General features: G+C 39.3%; 2 protein-coding genes across 2 annotated transcripts in view; one reads left to right on the top strand and one right to left on the bottom strand.

Annotated features, from left to right (window-relative positions):
- Nucleotides 1-5,774: 5,774 nt before the first annotated feature.
- hsp90ab1 (heat shock protein 90, alpha (cytosolic), class B member 1) lies at nt 5,775-12,618 on the bottom strand. The gene is made up of 12 exons (XM_062034659.1): nt 12,473-12,618; nt 10,739-10,882; nt 10,471-10,677; nt 8,666-8,825; nt 8,455-8,588; nt 8,071-8,382; nt 7,841-8,006; nt 7,577-7,767; nt 7,365-7,512; nt 7,024-7,292; nt 6,392-6,725; nt 5,775-6,329 (listed from the first exon to the last, which is right to left on the bottom strand). Exons 2-12 carry the CDS (start codon nt 10,880-10,882, stop codon nt 6,211-6,213), a joined length of 2,184 nt encoding a protein of 727 aa, XP_061890643.1. The 5' UTR covers nt 12,473-12,618; the 3' UTR covers nt 5,775-6,210.
- A 3,828-nt stretch (nt 12,619-16,446) lies between these two features.
- Nucleotides 16,447-24,487, top strand: part of rbm25b (RNA binding motif protein 25b) — a 38,975-nt gene continuing 30,934 nt past the window's right edge. Inside the window, exons 1-4 of the mRNA XM_062034658.1 lie at nt 16,447-16,604; nt 17,058-17,158; nt 20,840-21,036; nt 21,539-21,596. Of these exons, the coding sequence (XP_061890642.1) occupies nt 17,080-17,158; nt 20,840-21,036; nt 21,539-21,596 (334 nt within the window). The 5' untranslated portion in view covers nt 16,447-16,604; nt 17,058-17,079. The remainder of the gene's footprint in view (nt 16,605-17,057; nt 17,159-20,839; nt 21,037-21,538; nt 21,597-24,487) is intronic.

The raw sequence follows: 24,487 nt of genomic DNA, 5'->3' as shown, positions 1-24,487 counted from the left end.
TCATGTCTCACTATCTGCCTTCCTATTTTAATAGAATGTTGATTCTTGGGTTTACTGTATCGATATGTGTGGATTTGGGATGGCATGTGAGGTCAAAGGTTAATCACAGCTCAAAATATTTTGTCTTACAAGAGAAAATGTTGGAATTTTTCACAATTTTAGAGGCATGAAGTTGAAGTAAGGAAAAAAATTTTTAAATTGGTTTATTTTTTGGAAAATAAGGATAGGAAAAAGTTACCGGAATATGAGAACTAAATCACTAAAGAAAAGTTTAAATATTTGGAAAATTTTAAAACTGCAAAAGTAGAAGAAAAAAAAGTATAGTATTAATAAAGACAATATTAGGAGAGAAAGTCATGTTATGAGGAGAGAAAAAAATAATTTCAGAAGCATGAAGTTGAAATGTAATGGGAAAAAAAGTACCATTTTTTGGGAAACTAGGTCGAGAAAAGTTATATTACAAGAATAAAGTCAAAATATAGAGTTAAAATCATAATACAAGGAAAAAAAGGTCAAATATTTGAAAAATTCTACCGCAGCAAATCGATATTCACCAATTTAATGTTATTTTAAATAGGATAGAGTCATAGAAAGGAAATACTTTGTAGTCTTACAAGAAAGGTTTTGTAATTTTCCAAAATTCAAGTCTTAATATTGTGAGGAGAAAAGTCATTTCAGAAGCAAAAAAGTTGCACTATCATGTAAAAAATATATTTTTAAGTTGTACTATAAGGGGAAAGAATTGAAGTTGCAATTATTTTTGAGGGGGGGAATTAGGTTGGGAAAAGTTATAATATTACGATAAAGTCAAAATGAAGGGATGAGATCATGATACGAGGAGAAAAAAATTATACGACAAAAGCTGACATTGTAAAAAATTTCATTGTAAAGAGGATACAGTCAATAAGAAAATATGTAATTTTACAAGAACCAAATGTAGGACTTTTATGTAATTATAGAAGTACAAAGTTTGAATATTATAGGAGAAAATAATTAGGTAAATGTTTTGGGAAAATTAGAATTGGGAAAATGTTATGTTACGAGAAAAACTTACTTGACAAAAATTAGAAATATTTGAAAAATTAAATACCAGCAGGAGTAGGATAAAAGTCATAGTATTATGGGAAAAAAGTTTTCCAAAATATAAAGTCATGTTATGAGGAGAGAAAAAATTGATTTCAGAATCCTGAAGTGAAAACATTAAGGAAAAAAATATTTACTCTAAAAGGCCTTCGACACAGTTAACCACTCAATACCGTTAAACAAGTTGAGGGCAATCGGTTTTGACAGCGCAGCCACAAACTGGATGAAATCTTACCTTGAAGATAGCAAATCATTGTATTCTGTTTTTATTTACGATTTACACAACGTGCCAACTTTACTGGTTTTGGGGTTTGTAGATGATCACAGTCAATGTAACATTTACTGTACTTTGAGTTACACTGTGAATACTATTGTTCTTTCATATTTGTTGTAGTAGTATAGTAGCACATTCCTGCCAAGAGAGTGACTGACACATCTGTGCTTTAAACCTCAATGTGTCATTTTATGATTCACTCCACAGGCATGTTTCTTTGACTGTCGTGAGTGGGAACTGTCAATCATAAAGCGGCCCGGTCGGGAAATTTCCTGCCACATTGCAACACACTTGTACAGTATTATACAGTAGTTAATATATATATATATATATATATATATATATATATTTATATATATATATATATATATATATATATATATATATATATATATATATATATATATATATATATATTTACTTATATATACACTACCGTTCAAAAGTTTGGGGTCACATTGAAATGTCCTTATTTTTGAAGGAAAAGCCCTGTACTTTTCAATGAAGATAACTTTAAACTAGTCTTAACTTTAAAGAAATACACTCTATACATTGCTAATGTGGTAAATGACTATTCTAGCTGCAAATGTCTGGTTTTTGGTGCAATATCTACATAGGTGTATAGAGGCCCATTTCCAGCAACTATCACTACAGTGTTCTAATGGTACAATGTGTTTGCTCATTGGCTCAGAAGGCTAATTGATGATTAGAAAACCTTTGTGCAATCATGTTCACACATCTGAAAACAGTTCAGATTGAGTTTTTGGAACATCACATTTGTGGGGTCAATTAAACGCTCAAAATGGCCAGAAAAAGAGAACTTTCATCTGAAACTTGACAGTCTATTCTTGTTCTTAGAAATGAAGGCTATTCCACAAAATTGTTTGGGTGACCCCAAACTTTTGAACGGTATATGTATGTATATATATATATATATTTATATGTATGTATATATTTTTATATATATATATATATATATATATATATATATATATATATATATATATATATATACATATATATATATATTATATATATATATATGTATGTATGTATGTATGTATGTATGTATGTATGTATGTATGTATGTATGTATGTATGTATGTATGTATGTATGTATGTATGTATATATATATATGTATATATATATATATATATATATATATATATATATATATATATATATGTATGTATGTATATATGTATGTATGTATATATATATATATGTATGTATGTATGTATGTATATATGTATGTATGTATGTATGTATGTATGTATATATGTATGTATGTATGTATGTATATATATATGTATGTATATATATATATGTATGTATGTATATATATATGTATGTATATACTATATCACTACTAAGTCATGACATACTATACTCACTCATCTGTACTGTCTATATCACTCTACTATCGTATGTCTGTACTGACATACTATACTCTGCTATGATCTATATATATATGTATGTATGTATGTAATGCTATATATAAATATGTGCTATATATATATGTAATATACTATATCATGTATGTGTAACTATATGTCGAACCGCTTTGGCTTCCAAACATTTGATGGCTTGACCTGGGCATTCTGCGGCCCGCGGGCCGCATCCGGCCCTTTGTGCGTCCCTGTCCGGCCCGCGTGAGGCCAATTATAAATTACAAAATAAATTTTACAAAGTATCTATGTCGAGTGTGCAATACAACGGTGCTGCTTTTGTTTTGAAAATCGTTATTTGTATTACTTCCGTGTGGACGTATGCGTGTGCGTGATTGTGAGTGAATGTGAACAGCTGCAATAATTAATTACAAAATAAAGTTGAAAAAACATCTATGTCGTGCGCGCAATACAACTGTGCTGCTTTTATTTTGAAAAGTATTATTTATGGGCGTGTGTCCGTGTGTAACCTGCGAGTGAAGGTGCACATGCAGCGACAAGTGATGCACGGTTTACACCCGAGACGCTAAAAAGAGAAAAGTTGATGAAGAATGGCGTGTTTCCAACAAGACATGGACTGCCATGCAACGTTCCCTCTAAGGTGCGTGCCTGCGCAATTGCGCACTGCTCAAGCGTCTGCTGCGCGCAGCAAATATATGCCGCGCACCAAATCAAATCCCATCTGAATTCTAAACAAAATAAACATATTTATTCTATGTAATTTTGCAATGCAACTTTGAGTGACAGTGACAACAAGCGGCCCTAACGGTGTTCGTCAACACCGTTCAATTGAACACCGTTCAATTATTGTAACGTCTATCGAGATGCTTCGAGGCCAGGAATTATATCGATCACTTTATTGAGCAAAACTGTTTATATTCGGACATAACCACACCAAAAACATAAGTAAAACAATTCTATCTCGAAAAACTAGTCATTTTCTGCCGTACAAACCAGGCCAAAACCAACTTGTCATCTGTCACCAACACGCATAGCACTAAACCACTGGTGCGTTTATGGCCAACAAAAAGTCGGACAACTCAAACACCACACAAAGTTACACTATGACTCCTCAGTCATACGTGTGCTTATTTTACTGTCATTTATTATTAATGATAATTTATTTATATTAGTCATGGAATGCTGTTACACACACTATGTTGAAGTATTACTATTATTATTAATTATTATTATAATTATGTATCTTACGGTATATATCAAAAATAATATTGAGCAAAATTTAATTGAAATATTGTCGATGTGGCCCTCCAGCAGTGCTCGGGTTGCTCATGCAGCCCCCGGTAAAAATTAATTGCCCACCCCTGCGCTATGTGCATGTCACGTACGTAACTTTGGGGAAATATATGTTTCTTGCCGACTCTGATGGCGGCCGGGGTGTCGTCGAAAGCTACAACCCCGCCGCTGCACCGCTGTCCTCACCTTGACTTCCTCCGTCTCCGGGCCGCCGACCGCATCGGTGATCGGGTGAAGTCCTTCGTCGCGCCGTCGATCGCTGGAACGCAGGTGAGCACGGGTGTTGATGAGCAGATGAGGGCTGGCGTAGGTGCAGAGCTAATGTTTTTAGCATAGCTCTGTCGAGGTCCCATAGCTAAGTTAGCTTCAATGGCGTCGTTAGCATCAGCATTGTTAAACTTCGCCAGGCTGGAAAGCATTAACCGTGTAGTTACATGTCCATGGTTTAATAGTATTGTTGATTTTCTGTCTATCCTTCCAGTCGGGGGTTTATTTCTTTTGTTTCTATCTGCATTTAAGCCCGATGCTATCACGTTAGCTCCATAGCTAAAGTGTTTCGCCGATGTATTGTCGTGGAGATAAAAGTCACTGTAAATGTCCATTTCGCGTTCTCGACTCTCATTTTCAAGAGGATATAGTATATATATATATATAGTGGTTTAAAATACAAATCCGTGATCCACAATAGAAAAAGGAGAAAGTGTGGAATCCAATGAACCTTTGTACCTATGTTACGGTCAGAGTGAAAAAAGATACGTCCTGCACTGCACTCTAGTCCTTCACTCACGTTCCTCATCCACAAATCTTTCATCCTCGCTCAAATTAATGGGGTAATCGTCGCTTTCTCGGTCCGAATCGCTCTCGCTGCATTGTAAACTGTGGGGAAATGTGAGGAGCCCTTCAACCTGCGACGTCACGCTACTTCCGGTACAGGCAAGGCTTATTTTATCGATGTTCTCTACTAAATCCTTTCAGCAAAAATATGGCAATATCGCGAAATGATCAAGTATGACACATAGAATGGATCTGCTATCCCCGTTTAAATAAAAAAAAAAAATCAATTTCAGTAGGCCTTTGTTCGTAACTAACCTTCAAAATAGTTGTAAAAGTTTTTAAGATGTTTTAGTGTCAACTTTATTTTAACAATTTGTATGAAGCTATGGTTTGACAGATTCTAAAATATAGTTTAAATACATAGAATATGCAAAACAATTTTCCTAGCTAGTTGCATGTGTTTGAATGTTATAAATTGACTTGACGCTCATTGAAACATTTAATGGCCAGTCAACAATGTGACTGAATGTGTCTCACTGGAAGTTGCAATAGCCCTTGACATTTAAATGAGTAAAAACATTGGTATTATGCTCTGTAAATAGTTGCGAAGACATTTAGAGGGCATTGTGTAGTTTCTTGATGACACGCAGTTTCCTTAGGCGTACAATCAATGACTAGAATGAGTGTTCACGATAGACATGCTCCCACGCTTAAATTGTCATCTTCACCCACTCAAGTGCTGTAAAAATACACAATTTCCCGAGAAAATATATAATCTTACATGCATTTGTAAAACCGTCTGGTCACATGTATAGAAAATAATTATTTTGTAAAACTTCGGTTTTTTTTAAAGTGAAAGTGCCCAACCTAGTGGTAAAATTACGAACTGCATGTGCACTGTGACTGACACTATGTTGCAGAGGAACATAGGCACGAAGTCTCAGGTATTGCATCTTTTATTTTTGCAAAACAATACAGAAAGCCTGGAGTCAGGCAAAGGAATCTTACAGTCAGTCCACTCTGTCTCACTCTCCATGCAGCGTGCAGATGAGCAGAACCCACTCTAACCTTCACCGGACCTGGTAATGGAATGTAGCATCTCTCTGATGTTCACGTCCGACATTTAAAACTCAGTGCAATGGGGTAACTTGATAAATGTGCTGCCACCGGTAACTTTTACAGCAAAAACCAAAACTGTTTTTCTTTTTTTTTTTTAGAAAAAAAAAGGGGGGGGGGGGGGGGTCTTGCAGATAAATGCTCCAACAAGAGCAACAGTGGTCCACCAAACAACATGGATGACTATTTTAAAGTTACTGCAGTTTAAAGGAGGAACGGTTGAAAACATGAGGCCAAGTGATGGAATTCTGGGGGTTTGTTTAATCAACTTCTTCCATGCGTGAAGCATCATCCTCGCCGTCGCCTTCTAGTGGTGGAATCTCATCTGGGACCGCTGTCGTTGTGGTCTCCTCGATGGGCGCCTCATCATCGTCGATACCTTAGGAACAACATCAGTCGGATCAATGCGCCTTTGGAGGGTAAAAAGTTTCATGGTCTTACCAAGCCCGAGTTTGATCATTCTGTAGATGCGGTTGGAGTGAGTCTGTGGGTCGTCCAGGGAGAAGCCGGAGGACAGCAGGGCGGTCTCAAACAGCAGGATGACCAGGTCCTTCACGGCCTTGTCGTTCTTGTCTGCATCGGCCTTCTTGCGCAGAGTCTCCATGATGGGGTGGTCCGGGTTGATCTCCAGGTGCTTCTTGGCCATCATGTAGCCCATGGTGGAGTTGTCCCTGAGGGCCTGGGCCTTCATGATCCTCTCCATGTTTGCAGTCCAGCCGTAGGTGCTGGTTACGATGCAGCACGGCGACGACACCAGGCGGTTGGAAACGGTCACCTAAAAACCACAACTTTTTAGGACAAGCGATGTTTCACACAGCAGAAGACGCACTAATCAGTAAGTTCAACACAATCATGCAAAGTTAAACGATTAATGCTTCTTGTTCCTGTCAAAGCCAAGATGTTCACCATAAAAACCAGGCAATGTTAGGTCGCATTCTGGACTCTGACATTCCATTTGCAAACAAAAACACTTGACTCACCAAGATATATGTTCAACTAGGCACCTGTTCGCAACAAGACAGTCAGATAGAGTTTGAGAAACTTCTTTAAAAGTCAGAAAGTCAAGAACCAACCTTCTCCACTTTCTTGTCCAGGATCTCCTTCATGAGCTTGCACAGGTTCTCAAACTTGGCCTTGTCCTCCTCCATCTTTTTCTTCTCCTCCTCGTCTTCAGGGAGCTCCAGGCCCTCCTTGGTGACCGAGACAAGGCTCTTGCCGTCAAACTCCTTCAGCTGCTGCACACAGTACTCGTCGATGGGCTCCGTCATGTACAGGACCTCAAAGCCGCGCTTGCGGACACGCTCCACGAAGGCCGAGTTGGCCACCTGATCCTTGCTCTCACCTGGGAGGAGTAACAGGTTTCAAGGTAAGGAGCATTTCTTTTTAGATCAACAAATCCAAGATGAGGACTGACCAGTGATGTAATAGATGGACTTCTGGTTGTCCTTCATACGGGTGAGGTACTCTGTGAGGGAGGTGGTCTCGTCTCCAGACTGGGAGCTGTGGTAACGGAGCAACTCTGACAGCTTCTTGCGGTTTTGAGAATCCTCATGGATGCCAAGCTGCATGGGACAACAGTTGATTAAAATGTTGCCTCAAATGCATTCTAACTAGATTTTATGATACCTTGATGTTCTTGGAGAAGCCTTCATAGAACTTCTTGTAATTCTCCTTGTCCTCCGCCAGCTCTGCGAAAAGCTCCAGACACTTCTTGACTATGTTCTTGCGGATGACTTTCAGGATCTTGCTTTGTTGGAGCATCTCTCTGGAGATGTTGAGGGGCAGATCCTCAGAGTCCACCACCCCGCGAACAAAGTCTGAAAGTAAAACATCTCATTAGGACCTGATACGCTGGGTAGTGGTTCAGTCGCACTTCGGTCCCAAACGCACTCAGGTACTCTGGGATGAGCTCTTCGCAGTTGTCCATGATGAAGACTCTCCTGACGTACAGCTTGATGTTGTTCTTCTTCTTCTTGTTTTCAAAGAGATCAAAGGGTGCTCGGCGAGGAATGAAGAGCAAGGCGCGGAACTCCAGCTGGCCTTCCACGGAGAAGTGCTGCAGGAAGGAAAGACAGGTTCAAGAAATTGCATCAAGCTGTTTAGGTCCAAAATATTGTTACCTTCACAGCAAGGTGGTCCTCCCAGTCGTTGGTGAGACTCTTGTAGAACTCGCCGTACTCCTCATTTGTGATGTCGTCGGGGTTCCTGGTCCAGATGGGCTTGGTCTTGTTCAGCTCCTCCTGGTCGATGTACTTCTCCTTGATCTTCTTTTTCTTCTTCTTGTCCTTGTCTTTGGAGTCTTCTTCGTCCTCTGAGCCGACGTCTTCGATCTTGGGCTTGTCGTCTTCCTCGGTTTCCTCCTTTTCCTCCTTCTCAGGCTTGTCCTCCTCTGCCTCGTCGTCGCTGATCTCCTTGTCGCGCTCCTTCTCCACCTGAAGCATGGAGCAGACTAAGTACAGCTTCGCTTGACGGGGACAAGAAGAGCAGCAGAGATCGATGCTTACAAAGAGGGTGATGGGGTAGCCGATGAACTGAGAGTGCTTCTTGACGATTTCCTTCACCCGCTTCTCCTCAACGTACTCAGTCTGGTCCTCCTTCAAATGCAGGACGATCTTGGTTCCACGGCCCATTGGCTCTCCTGCGGAGTTATGCAACGACTAACACCACGTTCCGACAGACTTCCAAACTTAAAACCCGCAGGCCAGCAACACGTACCGCTGTCAACCTTGACTGTGAAGGAGCCGCCGGCAGAGGACTCCCAGGCGTACTGCTCGTCGTCGTTGTGTTTGGTGATGACCACCACTTTCTCAGCGACGAGGTAAGCGGAGTAGAAACCCACACCAAACTGGCCGATCATGGAGATGTCAGCTCCAGCCTGTGACAGACATAGTAAAAATGATCATGAGGAAGTAGGAAAGGACACTGATGTTTGTCCATTGACAAGCATGCGGGCCTTTTTTTTTTTTATATCATGACCTGTCTGAACCTAGAAGAAAATCCCCCTTAGATGACATTGTAGTTTGAAAAGCCCTTTTGAGACACTTGTGATTAAGGGCTATACAAATAAACTGATACTAGTATTGATCCGAATGACTGCATGCAGTTAAACGCAGGATACTGAAGATGACATCAATGAATTAAGACCACTCAAAAACTTGAGTTACAACAGTAACAGATTTAACATTAGGTAATACATTTACGATGTATTTTTACAAATTATATCCCGCTTTCTTGCAGATTCTAGGACATAATGACATACACGTACGTACCACATGAACATGCATTAATTAGCTTTGAGTGTTCGCTAATAGCTTAACAGTCTGCGTTAGCGATTATACAATATATATTATATAACAACATGTTGTTCATTGCTCCTTTTAGACAGTTTTTGTATGTGAGCATTCGCTCTCCGCGCGTACCAGCCGTAAACACCAATCGTTGTATTCAGGCCTGTAAAAATATTACAAAGTGGATGACTGCTTCATGGGACACCATTATATTCAAAATTAGCATAATACCTTCTGCATCTCTGGCTAACACCAATTTGTTTAAATGTAAAAATCTCTAGACCAAAGATAACGTTGCTTCTTAAACCATCAACCCCTTACAAAATTAATGAAAATAAAGGGGTTGAATTTACACATGCTATTTAAGAGGGCCTCAAATTATACTACAAAGATATTTAAGAGGACTTTTAACTATATGAACATTTCCTATCGCGGTCATTATAGCATTGCTAAATCTGCTCAAAAAGTACTTGCATGCACACACTGAAATCTTATGACTAAGTCGTTAGTAAATTAGAAACACTTGTTACAAAACTCACTATATGGCATATTTTCTGTTTCTTATGCTTCACTGATAATTGTTGTCCTACTCAGTCCAGCGGCCCTTGAACGCTCCGTGACAACATCCGTCTGCTAATCCTTGATCACTCCGTTTTAAGAGGTAGGTTCAATGTGAAACAACTGAATAGCTTAGTTGCTCATACAAAAATGTTTATATTGGGTTATGTTGTTTTTTTAAAGAAGTTAAGAGTCTTATTTTCATTTTAGCATTTAAGCTAGCACCAGTCAGTCTGTGAGTTTACCGAAGCGCAGTTATCACTATTTTTCGATATTTAAAATGTTAACACTATCAAGTTTTACTGCAGTCACCATTAACACTGATTATGTCCCTATAATACATTGAATAAAACACTGTAGTCTCAATGCGCATTTTAAGAAAAATGTTTCATAACTTTCCTTCCCCTTTTCCTCAAATATTCAAGTCACACATTTAAACAGGTGTGCATTAATAAAAAAAAATTAACTCAGCTGTTTGTCGCTACAGAAAACAGCACTTGTGTGCTCAATTGCAGCGGCCGTGCAGAAACCATATCCGTGTATTTAAAGTTCCAGACACTCCATGCTTTCCGGATTTGATAAATTCTTAAAATTACACTCAAAACGATTAATCAAAGAGAGTTAATCATTGCAGTTCTACAATACCTAAGTATAATCTAACCAATCAACTCTTACCTGCAAGGCCTCCATGAAGGCCTTGGTGCCAGACTTGGCGATGGTTCCCAGGTTGTTGATCAGGTCGGCTTTGGTCATGCCAATTCCAGTGTCGATGAGAGTGAGTGTGCGGTCGGCTATGTTGGGAATTATTTCAATTTTCAGATCCTTGCCGCTGTCGAGCTTGGTGGGATCGGTCAGGCTTTCGTAGCGAATTTTGTCCAATGCCTAAAAAAAAGCGAGGGGATTGTTTTTTGCTCACTTCACAGTAAAAGTTTTGCAGGCTTACATCAGAGGCATTGGAGATCAATTCCCTGAGGAAGATCTCTTTGTTGGAGTAGAAAGTGTTGATGATCAGGGACATCAGCTGAGCGATCTCTGCCTGGAAGGCAAAGGTCTCAGCCTCCTCCTCTTGGTGCATTTCTTCAGGCATCTGTACAATGATCAAGACACGTTAATAAAATAAAAGTACAAACTTTGAGCGGCCACTCAGTCATAAAAAATTGTTGTGTTTTGCGACATTTGAGGTCGCCATTACACTCCTACAGGTGGCAGAAGTTAACCAAGACTGCTTTACAATGCAGGCCAAAGTGGCAAATCTGTTTTTTTTCCCCAGTTGACCGTTTAGATTACAAGCAAAAAGTGATTGTTGTCAGACTCAAATACAAACGCGCACTCTACATCACTTGCATGCAGTTGAGCGGATTCTGTAAAAGAACAAGGAAGGCGCTGCTACTACGCAAAATAAAAGCTGCCACACCTTACAAGTGAGGGTTTTTTGTTTTTTTTTACATGAAAACAAATATGTATGAATGTGTAATACATAAATTGAGTAATATTTGAGAGGGTTCTAATCTTTATATGGCTTTTAAGTAGCAGTCCACACGGACGTCAAATAACCTATCAAAAACTTAAAGCTTATGCAAATACGCCACAGCATAAACGTAATTTGCGGTACTTCAACAATCGCAATTTCTGAGGAATCAAAGTATATCTTCGTAAATTACATATAATATATCTTATTATTTGTGCACTATTGAATATTGATAAACCAAAATAAGACAACCGCGTCTTTTCCTGCGAACACGAATGCCGTAGCTCGACCAAAGATGACGTAAAGAGACGAAAACAGGTCGCCTTGCCGTTTAGACTGCGGTCACAACTAGATTCGAAACGGATTCGAACTACCTACTGACGTGGAACACATCGAATTGGAAAACAAGATTGGAGCGTCTAGACGGGTAGAAAATCTACGTTTTGTGATATTTGGAGCGTCGTCATCGCGCTCCTCCAGATGGCGGAAGTAACCGTTAACCAATATGGCGTCCGCATGCAGACAATGGCCGCAGCAAACACGTGGTTTACAAACCGCAAGGGCATATTATAAACATCGCAAACACTTGGACAAAATACAGCTATTGCTATTAGTACTATCATACACCGAATTCTCATTAGCGACACGGTAAAGCAAACTCTCGCAAAGCCGCTTAAAAGGCCTCACTATCTAAACACCAAATATTGCGACAATAGCACCACACCGGTCATTCAAGTCATGATTAAAACACATTTTCACCCGGATAGTCAAACGTTTATTTAATGTAAGTGGGAGGAGGTACACAGCTATACGTAATCCTGACATGTTGTGAAGTCGGGTGTTCTGTCAGAATTTATGAAAATTGATGCAAGTCCTAGAAATGTCCGTTGTATATGCGAATGGTGAAATCGATAGGGTTAGTCAAATAACAACGACCAAAGCCTTTGATGACACCTGCTTTTTATGCAACTACGGCTCCACCTAAAAGGCCCTCTCTCTCTGCAGTGATGCGCCCGACAAGGATCGACGTTGTAGCATTTTATTAATGAACATAACACGACATAGTATTAAAATACGACACTTTGTGACCGAGCACAAGCAGACAAATTAGGCTGGCCGTATTGTCGTGACTCAGGGATATCACACATCAGTGGTCAAAATGTTTCAATATTTAGATAAATACCAACAGTATGATTTTTTTTTACCTACCTTGATTGTTGTGTTGACTTTTTCTTGAATAAAATGCAACCAAATAAGTGTCCCCTCTGCTCTCTGACGCAGGAAAAAGGAAAGGGACTTCCTTTTATTAGACCGGAATCTTTATACACACGCGTTTCGATGTGCAAGTCATATCCCTCCGCGGTGCACCGTGTAGCTACTGTCGAGTTTATTAGCATGGACGTCTTATAAACGACAAAATGTCCCTAAAATCACTTTGCTAAAACAAGGATAGCATATGTAAATACATACAGAGTATGTGTACATTGCAAGATTATGATTTTATGTTATACAAGTAAATTTAATTATAAGTGCCAGAGTGCGTTGCTGCCATCTTGTGGCATCCGGGTGAATGCCACTTCAGAACCGATATAAAGGTGACGCGCTATTACTTCATATTTTCAACACCCCTTTGTCGAATTAAAACTATTTTGATCATCACAATAAAACCACTTTTAAAAATTTCAATGACGTCGTTTATAGTGCAGTAAACTGACAAAACACACCGGGAACTTTTTTTCTAGTGGAAGGATATGCAAAATTGAAACGGGTGTGCTTCGTTTGTTCTAGCACTTTCTGGGATAAAAAAAAAAAGAAAAGAAAACCCGCCTTGTGTGACGTCACATGCTTGTCAACTGCAGCCCTGACTGCACAGCTGTCTACAAACACCATGGCAACCTTTTTTTCGTAAAAAATATTACAAACGAAACGATTGATGTTATCTTTGTTGGGTCAACTTAACATTAAGAACAAAGGTGCTGACGTGTCACCATGCGCTATAAGTTGCAATATTACACACATATATGTGACAGTGATATATATATATATATATATATATATATATATATATATATATATATATATATATATATATATATATATATATATATATATATATATATATATATATATTTATATATTTATATATTGTGTAGTTATGATTTTATATTTATATACGTGTGTGTGTGTGTATTTAGTAAATATATTAATATATATTTACATATTTTGATTGGTCAATGAGAGACAATACTTAACATTAAACAACTCTAATGTTCCGTTCAAAGGTTATACACAAAAATCTGAATTTCCTAGTGGAATCAAAATGTGTGTTTATTTTTTTTAATTATTACAGATGTACGTACATGTGACATTTTTAAAAAAAATCATGTTATTTTTCGTTTATGTTCTTAAAGACAATAATGTTAAGTTAACTGTTAAAGCATCCAACAAAGGCCTTTGTTTGGGCACCCATTTTGGCAGGTTTGACAACGCTTACAATTCGAGTGTGCCGACTTCCAAGGCAACGAGAACGCAGCTTTTTGCGAAAGCAACTGATGAAATTGCAACCTACTATGGTTGACGATTTTATCCATTGGTTTGATTGATTGATTGATTGATTGAAACTTTTATAAGTAGATTGCACAGTATAGACTCAGTTCAGGACGCCGAGATGAGCGGATGAGTCTGTACGGAATATGTACTTCACTGTGCAACCTACTAATAAAAGTCTCAATCAATCAATCAAAAACTTTCCGTAATGGTAACACCCGAATAAGTTTTTCAACTTGTTTAAGTCAGGGTCCACGTAAATCAATTCATGGTACAAATATATACTATCATCATAATACAGTCATCACACAAGTTCATCATCAGAGTATATACATTGAATTATTTACATTATTTACAATCTGGGGGGTGGGTTGAGGAGGGTTTGGTTGATATCAGCACTTCAGTCATCAACAATTGCATCATCAGATACATGGACATTGAAACAGTGTAGGACTGACTTGGTAGGATATGTACAGCAAGTAGTGGACATAGTGAGTTCAGAAAGCATAATAACAAGTAGGTACATTTGATTATTTACATTTGGTTATTTACAATCCGGGGAGGTGGGATGTGGAGGGGAAGGGTGTTAGTCAAGGGTTGAAGTTGCCTGGAGGTGTTCTTTTAGTGGGTTTTGAAGGAGGATAGATATGCCCTTTCTTTTACACCTGTTGGGAGTGCATTCCATATTGATGTGGCATGGAAGGAGAATGAGTTAAGACCTTTGTTAGATCGGAATCTGGATTTTTAACATGGTTAGTTGAGCTCCCCCTGGTGTTGTGGTTATGGCGGTCATTTACGTTATGGAAGTAGTTTGACATGTACTTCGGTACCAGGGAGGTGTAGCGGATTTTTTAGACTAGGCTCAGTGCAAGTTGTTTTACTCTGTCCTCCACCCTGAGCCAGCCCACTTTGGAGAAGTGGGTAGGAGTGAGGTGTGATCTGGGGTGGAGATCTAAAAGTAACCTGACTAGCTTGTTCTGGGATGTTTGGAGTCTAGATTTGAGGGTTTTGGAGGTGCTACGGTACCAGGAGGTGCATGCGTAATCGAAAAAGGGTTGAACGAGAGTTCCCGCTAGAATCTTCATGGTGCTTTTGTTGACCAGAGAGGAGATTCTGTAGAGAAATCATGTTCGTTGGTTGACCTTTTTGATTACCTTGATTGCCATTTTATCACAGGAAAGATTAGCCTCTAGAATGGAACCTAGGTAGGTGACCTCATCTTTCCTAGTGATAACAATGTCACCCACTTTTATAGTGAAGTCATTGACTTTCTTAAGGTTGATGTGGGACCCAAATAGGATGGATTCCGTTTTACCCAAGTGTATGGATAGCTTGTTGTCAGCGAGCCAGGTGCAAATTCTACAGAGTTCAGCACTGAGGGTTTTCTCCACCTGTGACTTGTCCTTGTCGGATACCAGCAGGGCCGAGTCATCCGCGAACAAAAACAATTCACAGTCGCATGCTGATGACATGTCGTTTATGTATATTAGGAACAGTAAAGGCCCTAATATACTGCCTTGCGGGACTCCACAGCTTACTGAGAGAGGGGGGGGACACGGTGCCATTCACCTCTACCACCTGTTTCCTCCGCTCCAAGTAAGATTGCATCCAGCTCGATGAGGTTTTATCAAATCCGATTGCTCTGAGCTTATCCAACAGTATAACATGGTTAACGGTGTCAAAGGCCTTCTGAAGGTCCAGCATGACCATGCCGCAGTATTTGCCTGCGTCCACCTCATGTTTGATGTGGTCGGTCAGATAGAGAAGGCATGTGTCAGTGGAGTGGTTAGTTCTGAAGCCGGATAGGAATTTGTAAATGAGTTTATTAGTGGAAAGGTAACTATCGACCTGTTCATAAACTATGTTTTCCATTACTTTCTAAATGGAGCTGAGAACAGGTCGGTAGTTGCCAGGTTCAAATTTGCTTCCTTTTTTAAAGAGGGGAGTTACTCTTGCTATCTTAAAATCTTTTGGTACTTCGCCTTGAGAAATTGAGAGGTTTATTATGTGCGTGATGATAGGGGCAATGGTGGAGGTAGAGTCCCTGAGGAATTTGGAGGGGATATTGTCAAGGCTGGTGGCCTTGTTTGGGTGGAGCGCGCTCAATTTTTTAAGCACCTCGTCAGCTGAGGGGTGGAGGTCTAAATGTAACCTGACTAGCTTGTTCTGGGATGTTTGGAGTCTAGATTTGAGGGTTTTGGAGGTGCTAGGGTACCAGGAGGTGCAAGCGTAATCGAAAAAGGGTTGAACGAGAGTTCCAGCTAGAATCTTCAAGGTGCTTTTGTTGACCAAAGAGATTCTGTAGAGAAATCTCATTCGTTGGTTGGCCTTTCTGATTACCTTGGTTGCCATTTTATCACAGGAAAGATTAGAAAACGTGGTTTTCTCTTAAATAATGTACACCGACTCCACACCACTGAGTACCAATGAATATACTGTACTTTTATACCTTGGTTGCCATTTTATCACAGGAAAGATTAGAAAACGTGTTTTTTTCTTAAATAATGTAAACCGACTCCACACCACTGAGTACCGATGAATATACTGTACTTTTATGGCCTTTAAGCGTGTGTTGGTTTAGTCCGCTGTCTGCCCATCTCCGCTCGCCGGGCACACCGTGAATCTAACACCAAGCGCACCCCCACTCCCGCTCCAAGGAGGCGCTGTGCGGGCCCGTGACGACTAGCTAGTAGCCATTGTTGCTCATCCAACTACCGGTGCATTAGAAAGGAGTCCGCACCGAAAACTATCCAGTTGGACGTTGTATATACGCTCTAACAACATTTGTTTCGGGGTATGTATACTCACACGGTCTTAACTTTTACCTACGTTTATTAGACTCAACTGTTTGCCACTTCGTAGCTGTAGCATGTATTAGCTTAGCATTTAGCATTACCGGCTATACGGCGTGGTTATGAATGGTAGCGTTAGCTGCTAGCTTGGCCTTTTAGTTGTCACGAATAAGTTAGTAAGGAACAACCTATTAAAAAGCAACACGCAGGCTCTTTTGCTATATTTTAAAAAAAAGTGAAATGACACTGAATGAATATACTTTTAACACTCCCGCTACTGGTCTATTTCCTTAGTACAATTCACAACTATTAGCACGTCACGTTAGCTAACCTTACTGACGTTACACATTACATAGATAAGTATTCACTGTAATTGTTGACATAAAGGTTATCGTCTGTGTTTAGAAGTTGTAACATGCATTAAAAGTCAATGACCCAACTTATTTCCACATTAGGCTGGTTCGACTCACACCCAGGATGTCATTCCCCCCTCACTTAAACCGGCCACTGTTGCCCCCTCCTGGGTTACCACCTCAGTATCATGGCTTCCCTCCAGGTAAGAACCTCTCTCATTCATTTCCTCTCATTTTTAAAGGGGAACTTCACTTTTTTGGAACTTTGTCTATCATTCACAATCATTATGTGATTCAAGAAACTAGGGCAGTGGTTCTTAACCTGGGTTCGATCGAACCCTAGGGGTTCGGTGAGTCGGGCTCAGGGGTTCGGCGGAGGTCAAGACACACCCGACTCATCGTGTAAATAAAAACTTCTCCCTATCGGCGTATTACGGATACGGCAACAGCAGAAGTCACACTGATTTGCAGGTGTGTAATTTGTTGTGAGTTTATGCACTGTGTTGGTTTTGTTGTTTGAACAAGGTGATGTTTATGCACGGTTCATTTTGTGCACCAGTATAAAAACATGGTAACACTTTAGTAGGGGGAACATATTCACCATTAATTAGTTGCTTATTAACATGCAAATTAGTAACATATTGGCTCTTAACTAGTCATTAAGTACTTATTAATGCCTTATTTGGAATGGCCTTATTATAACCCTAAGCCTGGCCCTAACCCTAACCAAATAACTCTAAATTAAGTCTTTGTTACTTAGAATATGTTCCCCATACTAAAGTGTTACCAAAAACATATAACATTGTCTTGAATTTGGAAGAAAACATTATTTTTCACTAAAAGGTTCGGTGAATGCGCATATGAAACTGGTGGGGTTCGGTACCTCCAACAAGGTTAAGAACCACTGAACTAGGGGCTGGGCTGATAAAACGATATTAGGGCTGCAACAACTAAATGGGACGGTATAGCTCGGTTGGTAGAGTGGCCGTGCCAGCAACTTGAGGGTTGCAGGTTCGATCCCCGCTTCCGCCATCCTAGTCACTGCCGTTGTGTCCTTGGGCAAGACACTTTACCCACCTGTTCCCAGTGCCACCCACATTGGTTTAAATGTAACTTAGATATTGGGTTTCACAATGTAAAGCGCTTTGAGTCACTTGAGAAAAAGCGCTATATAAATGTAATTCACTTCACTTCACTTAGGGCTGCAACAACTAATTGATTAAAATCGATTATAAAAATTGTTGGCGATTAATGTAGTCATCGATTCGTTGGATCTATGCTATGTGCATGCACTGAGGCAACTTTATTTATTTATTTTTTTAACCTTTATTTATAAACTGCAACATCTACAAACAGCTGAGAAACAATAATCAAAATAATACGGGTGTAACGGTACGTGTATTTAAATAAATGATAAATGGGTTATACTTGTATAGCGCTTTTCTACCTTCAAGGTACTCAAAGCGCTTTGTATTTGTATCGAACCGTTTCGGTACGGGGGTTTGGGTTTGGTGCGGAGGTGTACCGAACTAGTTTCCACACGGACATATTAAGTAGCGTACTGCACGTTGTGTTAACAATACTCAAAATGCCGGACAATTGAGGCATCCAAGAAACTCCGCCCCGACAGCCCAGCAAAAGAGGACACGTCCGGCGAAAAGAGGACGCATGGTCAGTCTACCGTAGCCCGTTAGCTATCAAAAGAGGACATGTCCGGTGAAACCGTTCGCTGCTAGCAGTGACCGGGCTAGGTCCTGACCATACGTCTTCTTTTCACCGGACACGTCCTCCCTTGCGGGCCCGTCCGGGCGGTGCCCCCCAAACGCCTTAAATGTCCGGCATTTTGAGTTAGGGTTGCTTGTATTTTCAATATACGTTCAGGGTTAAGAAGGTTAAAAACAAAACAAGTTGTGCGCGCAGCAGCATTCGTGAGGGAGGGGGAGAGACAGAGAGCGAGAGAGTTGTGATAAACGCGCATGCGTCATCAGGCTCTGCTTTTTATAGATAGATTTATCAGATTTAATTTTTTATTATCTATAGCAGGGGTGTCAAAAGTGTGCATTTTTGTAACATTTTCCTTGTTTTATTTGGCAATTTGAAAGAACATGGCGCCAGTATGTTGTTTTTTTCCAATAAAATACTGGAAAGGATAGAAATGTAGTTTGTCTCTTTTATCCGATTATTAATCGAAGTAATAATCGACAGGTTAATCGATTATCAAATGAATCGTTAGTTGCAGCCCTAAACGATATCAATATATATCGTGATAGATTTATCTATCAATAAAAAACGCGTGCAATAAAACTTTTGCTATATATTTTTTTACTTTTGACGAAAGAAACAGGAAGTTGTGTATCAAGGTTGGTTGCACGAACAAAGGCACTCGCTAACTGAGCAACGCAGGAAGTGATCACTAATCAGTGGAAGCGACGCCCTAACAGCCAACCAGGTAACTTCTAAACCAGTGGTTCTTAACCTTGTTAGAGGTACCGAACCCCACCAGTTTCATATGCGCATTCACCGAACCCCTCTTTAGTGAAAAATAAAATGTTTTTTTTTTTTCAAATTCAAGACAAAGTTATATGTTTTTGGTAACACTTTAGTATGGGGAACATATTCTAAGTAACAAAGAATTAATTTATAGTTATTTGGACACTAGGGGAACATATTCTAAGTAATAAAGACTTAATTTAAAGTTATTTGGTTAGGGTTAGAGGGTTAGGGTCATGCCGAATAAGGCATTAATAAGTACTTAATAATGACTAGTTAAGAGCCAATATGTTACTAATTTGCATGTTAATAAGCAACTAATTAATGGTGAATATGTTCCCCATACTAAAGTGTTACCATGTTTTTTTTACTGGTGCATAAAATGAACCGTGCATGAACATCACCTTGTTCAAACAACAAAACCAACAGAGTGCATAAACACACAACAAATTACACACCTGCAAACCAGTCAGCTGTTGCCGTATCCGTAATACGCCGATAGGGAGAAGGTTGTATTTACACGATGAGTCGGGTGTGTTTTGACCTCCGCCGAACCCCTGAGGCCGACTCACCAAAACCCTAGGGTTCGATCGAACCCAGGTTAAGAACCACTGTTCTAAACAATGTTTAGGTGCGACATCTTCAATCAATCAATCAATCAATCAATGTTTATTTATATAGCCCTAAATCACAAGTGTCTCAAAGGGCTGTTGTCTTGCGGTTGATTCTTTGCTTGGAGCTAGAAGTGAAAGTAAAAATTAGTGCTACAGAGAGCCAATAAATTGTGAATAAAACAAGGAAAAGGCACCTCGACAGTACGGCAGGTTTTAACATAAATAAAAAAAATGGACTGTAGTCCTTAGCCCGCGCTCTGTTCTATTTAACCCTCATCCGTTCCATATTCAGATATACGAAAACAGGTAGGAACTAAAGTGTAGGACTGTATAAATAAAATAAATTACAATATATAACATGCTACTTTAAAATAATAGTAATTTGGTCTAATAATATTTAAACAGTAACAACTGCAAAAACAAATAATTTCCACACTTATAGGAATAACAGACCAAATTAAATGTTACACAGCCTTAACTTTTTGGCACTAAAACAGCAAAAAAAAATTGTAAGGTTTCTTTTTTTACATTTACACACTTTGCACTATTTTGTTACATATTACTAAACATTTCTTACATATTCCTTATTTTTGTACCTTCATTTTAAAGGCGGTGTAGTACCGAATATGATTCATTAGTATCGCGATAATACTATAACAAAACACACAAAAACATCTGTTCTTGTCTTACATAGGGATTTGAGAATGATAGACAAAATTCCCCAAAAGTGCAGTTCCCCTTTAAATCTACGAACAGCTTTTTAATAAATTGTTGTTGCAGGAGCTCCAATGATCCCAGTTCACATGGGCCTCATGACTTCTACCCCTGTAATGGTGTCGTCTCTGCCTGTGGTCAGTAAACCTCCTGTCCATAGAATCCTCCGACTCAAAGACGAAGACTGTGGTCCCACCACCACAGTGTTTGTGGGTAACATATCCGAAAAAGCGTCGGACATGCTGATCCGACAGCTGCTGGCGGTAAGGGACAGAGTTTCTTTCTACAGTTGAAACTTAAAAATTCAGAATATCGTGCAAAATCTATTCATGTCAGCAATTCAACTTCAAATGTGAATGTAATTTGTGATGTAAGTCATTACATGTAAAGTGAGATATGTCAAGACTTTGTTTGTTATAATTTGGATGATCATGCTTACAGGTTTTGAAAACCACACAATTTGTAGGATTTTCAAGTTTAGGTTTTCATTAACTGGAAGCCATAATTATCAGAGTTGAATCAAAAGAAAGCTTGAAATATACTGAATTGCATGTTCAGAGCTCAAGTATTGGTTTTACCTTTTCAATCTAGTTGCTGGAACAAACAAACTTTTGTACTGTATTCACATTTTTTGAGTGTCACCTTTATGTCTTCTGCTTCTACAGATCAGTCAGGACAATGTCATATTACGGCTGCAAATGATTGTATTTGTCAGCTTTTTTTATGTTAGTTTGTGGAAAATTAACTGTCCTGGTTCTATTGCAGAAATGTGGAATAGTCTTGAGCTGGAAAAGAGTCCAGGGAGCCTCAGGCAAGCTCCAAGGTAAACAGATATCAAATTCTATGTTTGGATTTAGAAGGAAGTTTAATTCATGCATTCCAGCAACACACTGTCACCATCACAAAACATCCATTAAATGTCCTGGTAATCAGGGTTTCTGGGGGTCATTAATGCTAGGTTCACACCAACGGCGCTTTAAAGCGGCATGCAAAGCGGCGTTAAAGCGTAACAAAGCGTGATTAAAGCGTGAGGGTCGTAATGGATCGTGGGAAAGCTTGTAGTGAAGCGGGACATGCGGCAAGATCGGCAAATTTTTTTAAACAGTTTAAAAAAATTCGGTGCTCTGTCAAGAATGGAATAAAGCGCAGAGAGCGTATCAAAGCGTGACAAAGCTCAGCAAAGCTTGACTCAAAGCGTAGGAAAGCTTAACAGATCTTGGTTCAAAGCGCGGACCCCAGTCGCCACCGCATGCCACCAGACGACCCTCACGCTTTAACGCCGCTTTGCATGCCGCTTTAAAGCGCCGTCAAAGCGCCGTTGGTGTGAACCTAGCATTACAAACGTTCGTAGCACCTCTTCCAAATGACGGCGCTTTGCTCGCCGCTTTAAAGCGCGGCAAGCGCCGTTGGTGTGAACCAGGCATAAAGCATTAAATCTATATAAATGGATTATGTAAAAATTAAGGCCCTGAATGGCATTAAATATGATGTCCATAGGCATTAAAAAATGTCATACAACTGCAAGTGACAACAAAAAAGACAACATAACAATCCACCCTACCTAGTTTTTCCCAACTGGGGAAAAATTGCACTTCAAGATGTTCAATATTTATTGAAATGCATTTTTCGCTTATAGAGATTAAGAGTCCATTTTATTTTTATGTTTGTTTACCTATTTAGTTTATATAAGTTATTGACCTTGCAATTAAAATCGTAAAATACTACAGTAATGAAAAATATGTTTATTGCGTTTGAATGGGTTACCAGTGCTTGCATTATTATCATATATTATGATTACCTTAGTGCTTAATTTGGCCACAGTTAAAGTAAACTTTTCAAGTATTCGACACTATCATTCTCAAATGCTTACAATAACTTTTCAACTCTTCAACATTATTATTGTCAAATGCTTACAATTTCTATTCAACATTATCATTGTCTAATGCTTACAATTTTGTCTATACAGACAATTAGATAATAAATGATATAAGTTTGTATGACGATAGAGCTTTTAATACTATTGTTATATTGTGATAATGCATATTGATGACACATTCTGTGTTCCGCAAATTTGACAGTGACAAGCGTCCTCAACGCAATGGAGCGTCCTCGCTAGTAAGCTAGCGGCTAAAGTCCCTTCCTAGTGCAACTGCAAAGCCACTTGTAAGTCAGTACCGGTAATCCTTGCCGCCATGGCAGCAAATCAAATATGTTTCTTACAAATATCATCCCAGGAGGACAAGGAATAGCTCAACATGCTACATTACTCACCGTAGAAGGATAAGCTAACCTCAAGCCAGCGACATTAATGTAAGAGCAAAGACTGGGTAATTATTTTTCTATCGTAGTAACACATCAGCGTGCTACGGTATTAGCCGTAAAAGCTAACTACAGCAAGAGTCAAGCTAGTTTCTACGTCAGCACGAAACACGTTTGAGTTTGTAATGCGCAACACAATGCATGGCATGCTGCATGTATCTCGATCGATATTAAAGTGACTCACTCGATGGACAGTTGTTCGTCTAGTCTAGCTGGCCCTGGACGTTTTCTGTTGATTTTGGGTAAGCACGTCATTTATATCGAATGAGCATGGCTTCTAATTCCACATTTGCAGCTTCGAGTCGATTTAACCTCACTCTTGGCTTCCGTCTGCTCTAACGTCTCACCATCTCTTTGTGCTCACTTCTATAAGCAGTAGTTCATCCTCTGTATATTTAGCTTAAAAATATAAGGCTGTTAACCCTCATTTGTCCAATAATAGTCGTCTTCGTTGTCTGTTACCAAGTCTGCCATGATTAGAACACACACGCGTGTTTGATTCCGGAAAAGTAGGAACACGCATGTTGCCAGAAGTCAGACATGCGCTGTTATGGAAACAGAAATCCATGCGCGGAAGATATACATCCCAGAAATGATTAAAATGATCAAAATATGGCAAATATTGAACATATTACATTGAAGTGGCATAAAACACTGAAAGTGATTGTTCCTATAACCCCTTTGTTTCAAATGTTTGTTCCACTTGTGGCGCGGGCATCTTGTCTGACTCACACCATACACAGCCTTCCTTGTCACGTATTCTTCCTTTTCCCGCTATCCATCCAGTAATTCAAACTGATCCAGCAGCGCAATTGAAGATTGTTTTATTTACAATAATCAAGTAACAGAATACTCGGGAAACAAAATAAATGTTAGCCTATATAAAGCTGAGGTCTACAGACAGGTGAGGTCAAAGACGGTATGCTGGTGCCCGACTGCCAATCACGCGCCCAGTGCGCTCCTGCCCCTTATAGGCCTGCGTGGGAACTTTTCACCACCTGCAAAGGGTGCACACTGACATACACACATCAATCACTCAAAAATAATAAAATAAACATAGATTCAAGTATGGCTCTCTATTTGGCTCCTACAATATATATACAGTATATAAATATACATACACTACCGTTCAAAAGTTTGGGGTCACATTGAAATGGCCTTATTTTTGAAGGAAAAGCACTGTACTTTTCAATGAAGATAACTTTAAACTAGTCTTAACTTTAAAGAAATACACTCCATACATTGCTAATGTGGTAAATGACTATTCTAGCTGCAAATGTCTGGTTTTTGGTGCAATATCTACATAGGTGTATAGAGGCCCATTTCCAGCAACTATCACTCCAGTGTTCTAATGGTACAATGTGTTTGCTCATTGGCTCAGAAGGCTAATTGATG

The sequence above is a fragment of the Entelurus aequoreus genome, linkage group LG23, assembly GCF_033978785.1.
Source record: "Entelurus aequoreus isolate RoL-2023_Sb linkage group LG23, RoL_Eaeq_v1.1, whole genome shotgun sequence".
NCBI lineage: Eukaryota > Metazoa > Chordata > Actinopteri > Syngnathiformes > Syngnathidae > Entelurus > Entelurus aequoreus.
The sequence above is the reverse complement of the archived record's forward strand: the minus strand, read 5'-3'. Positions and strand labels throughout refer to the sequence as shown.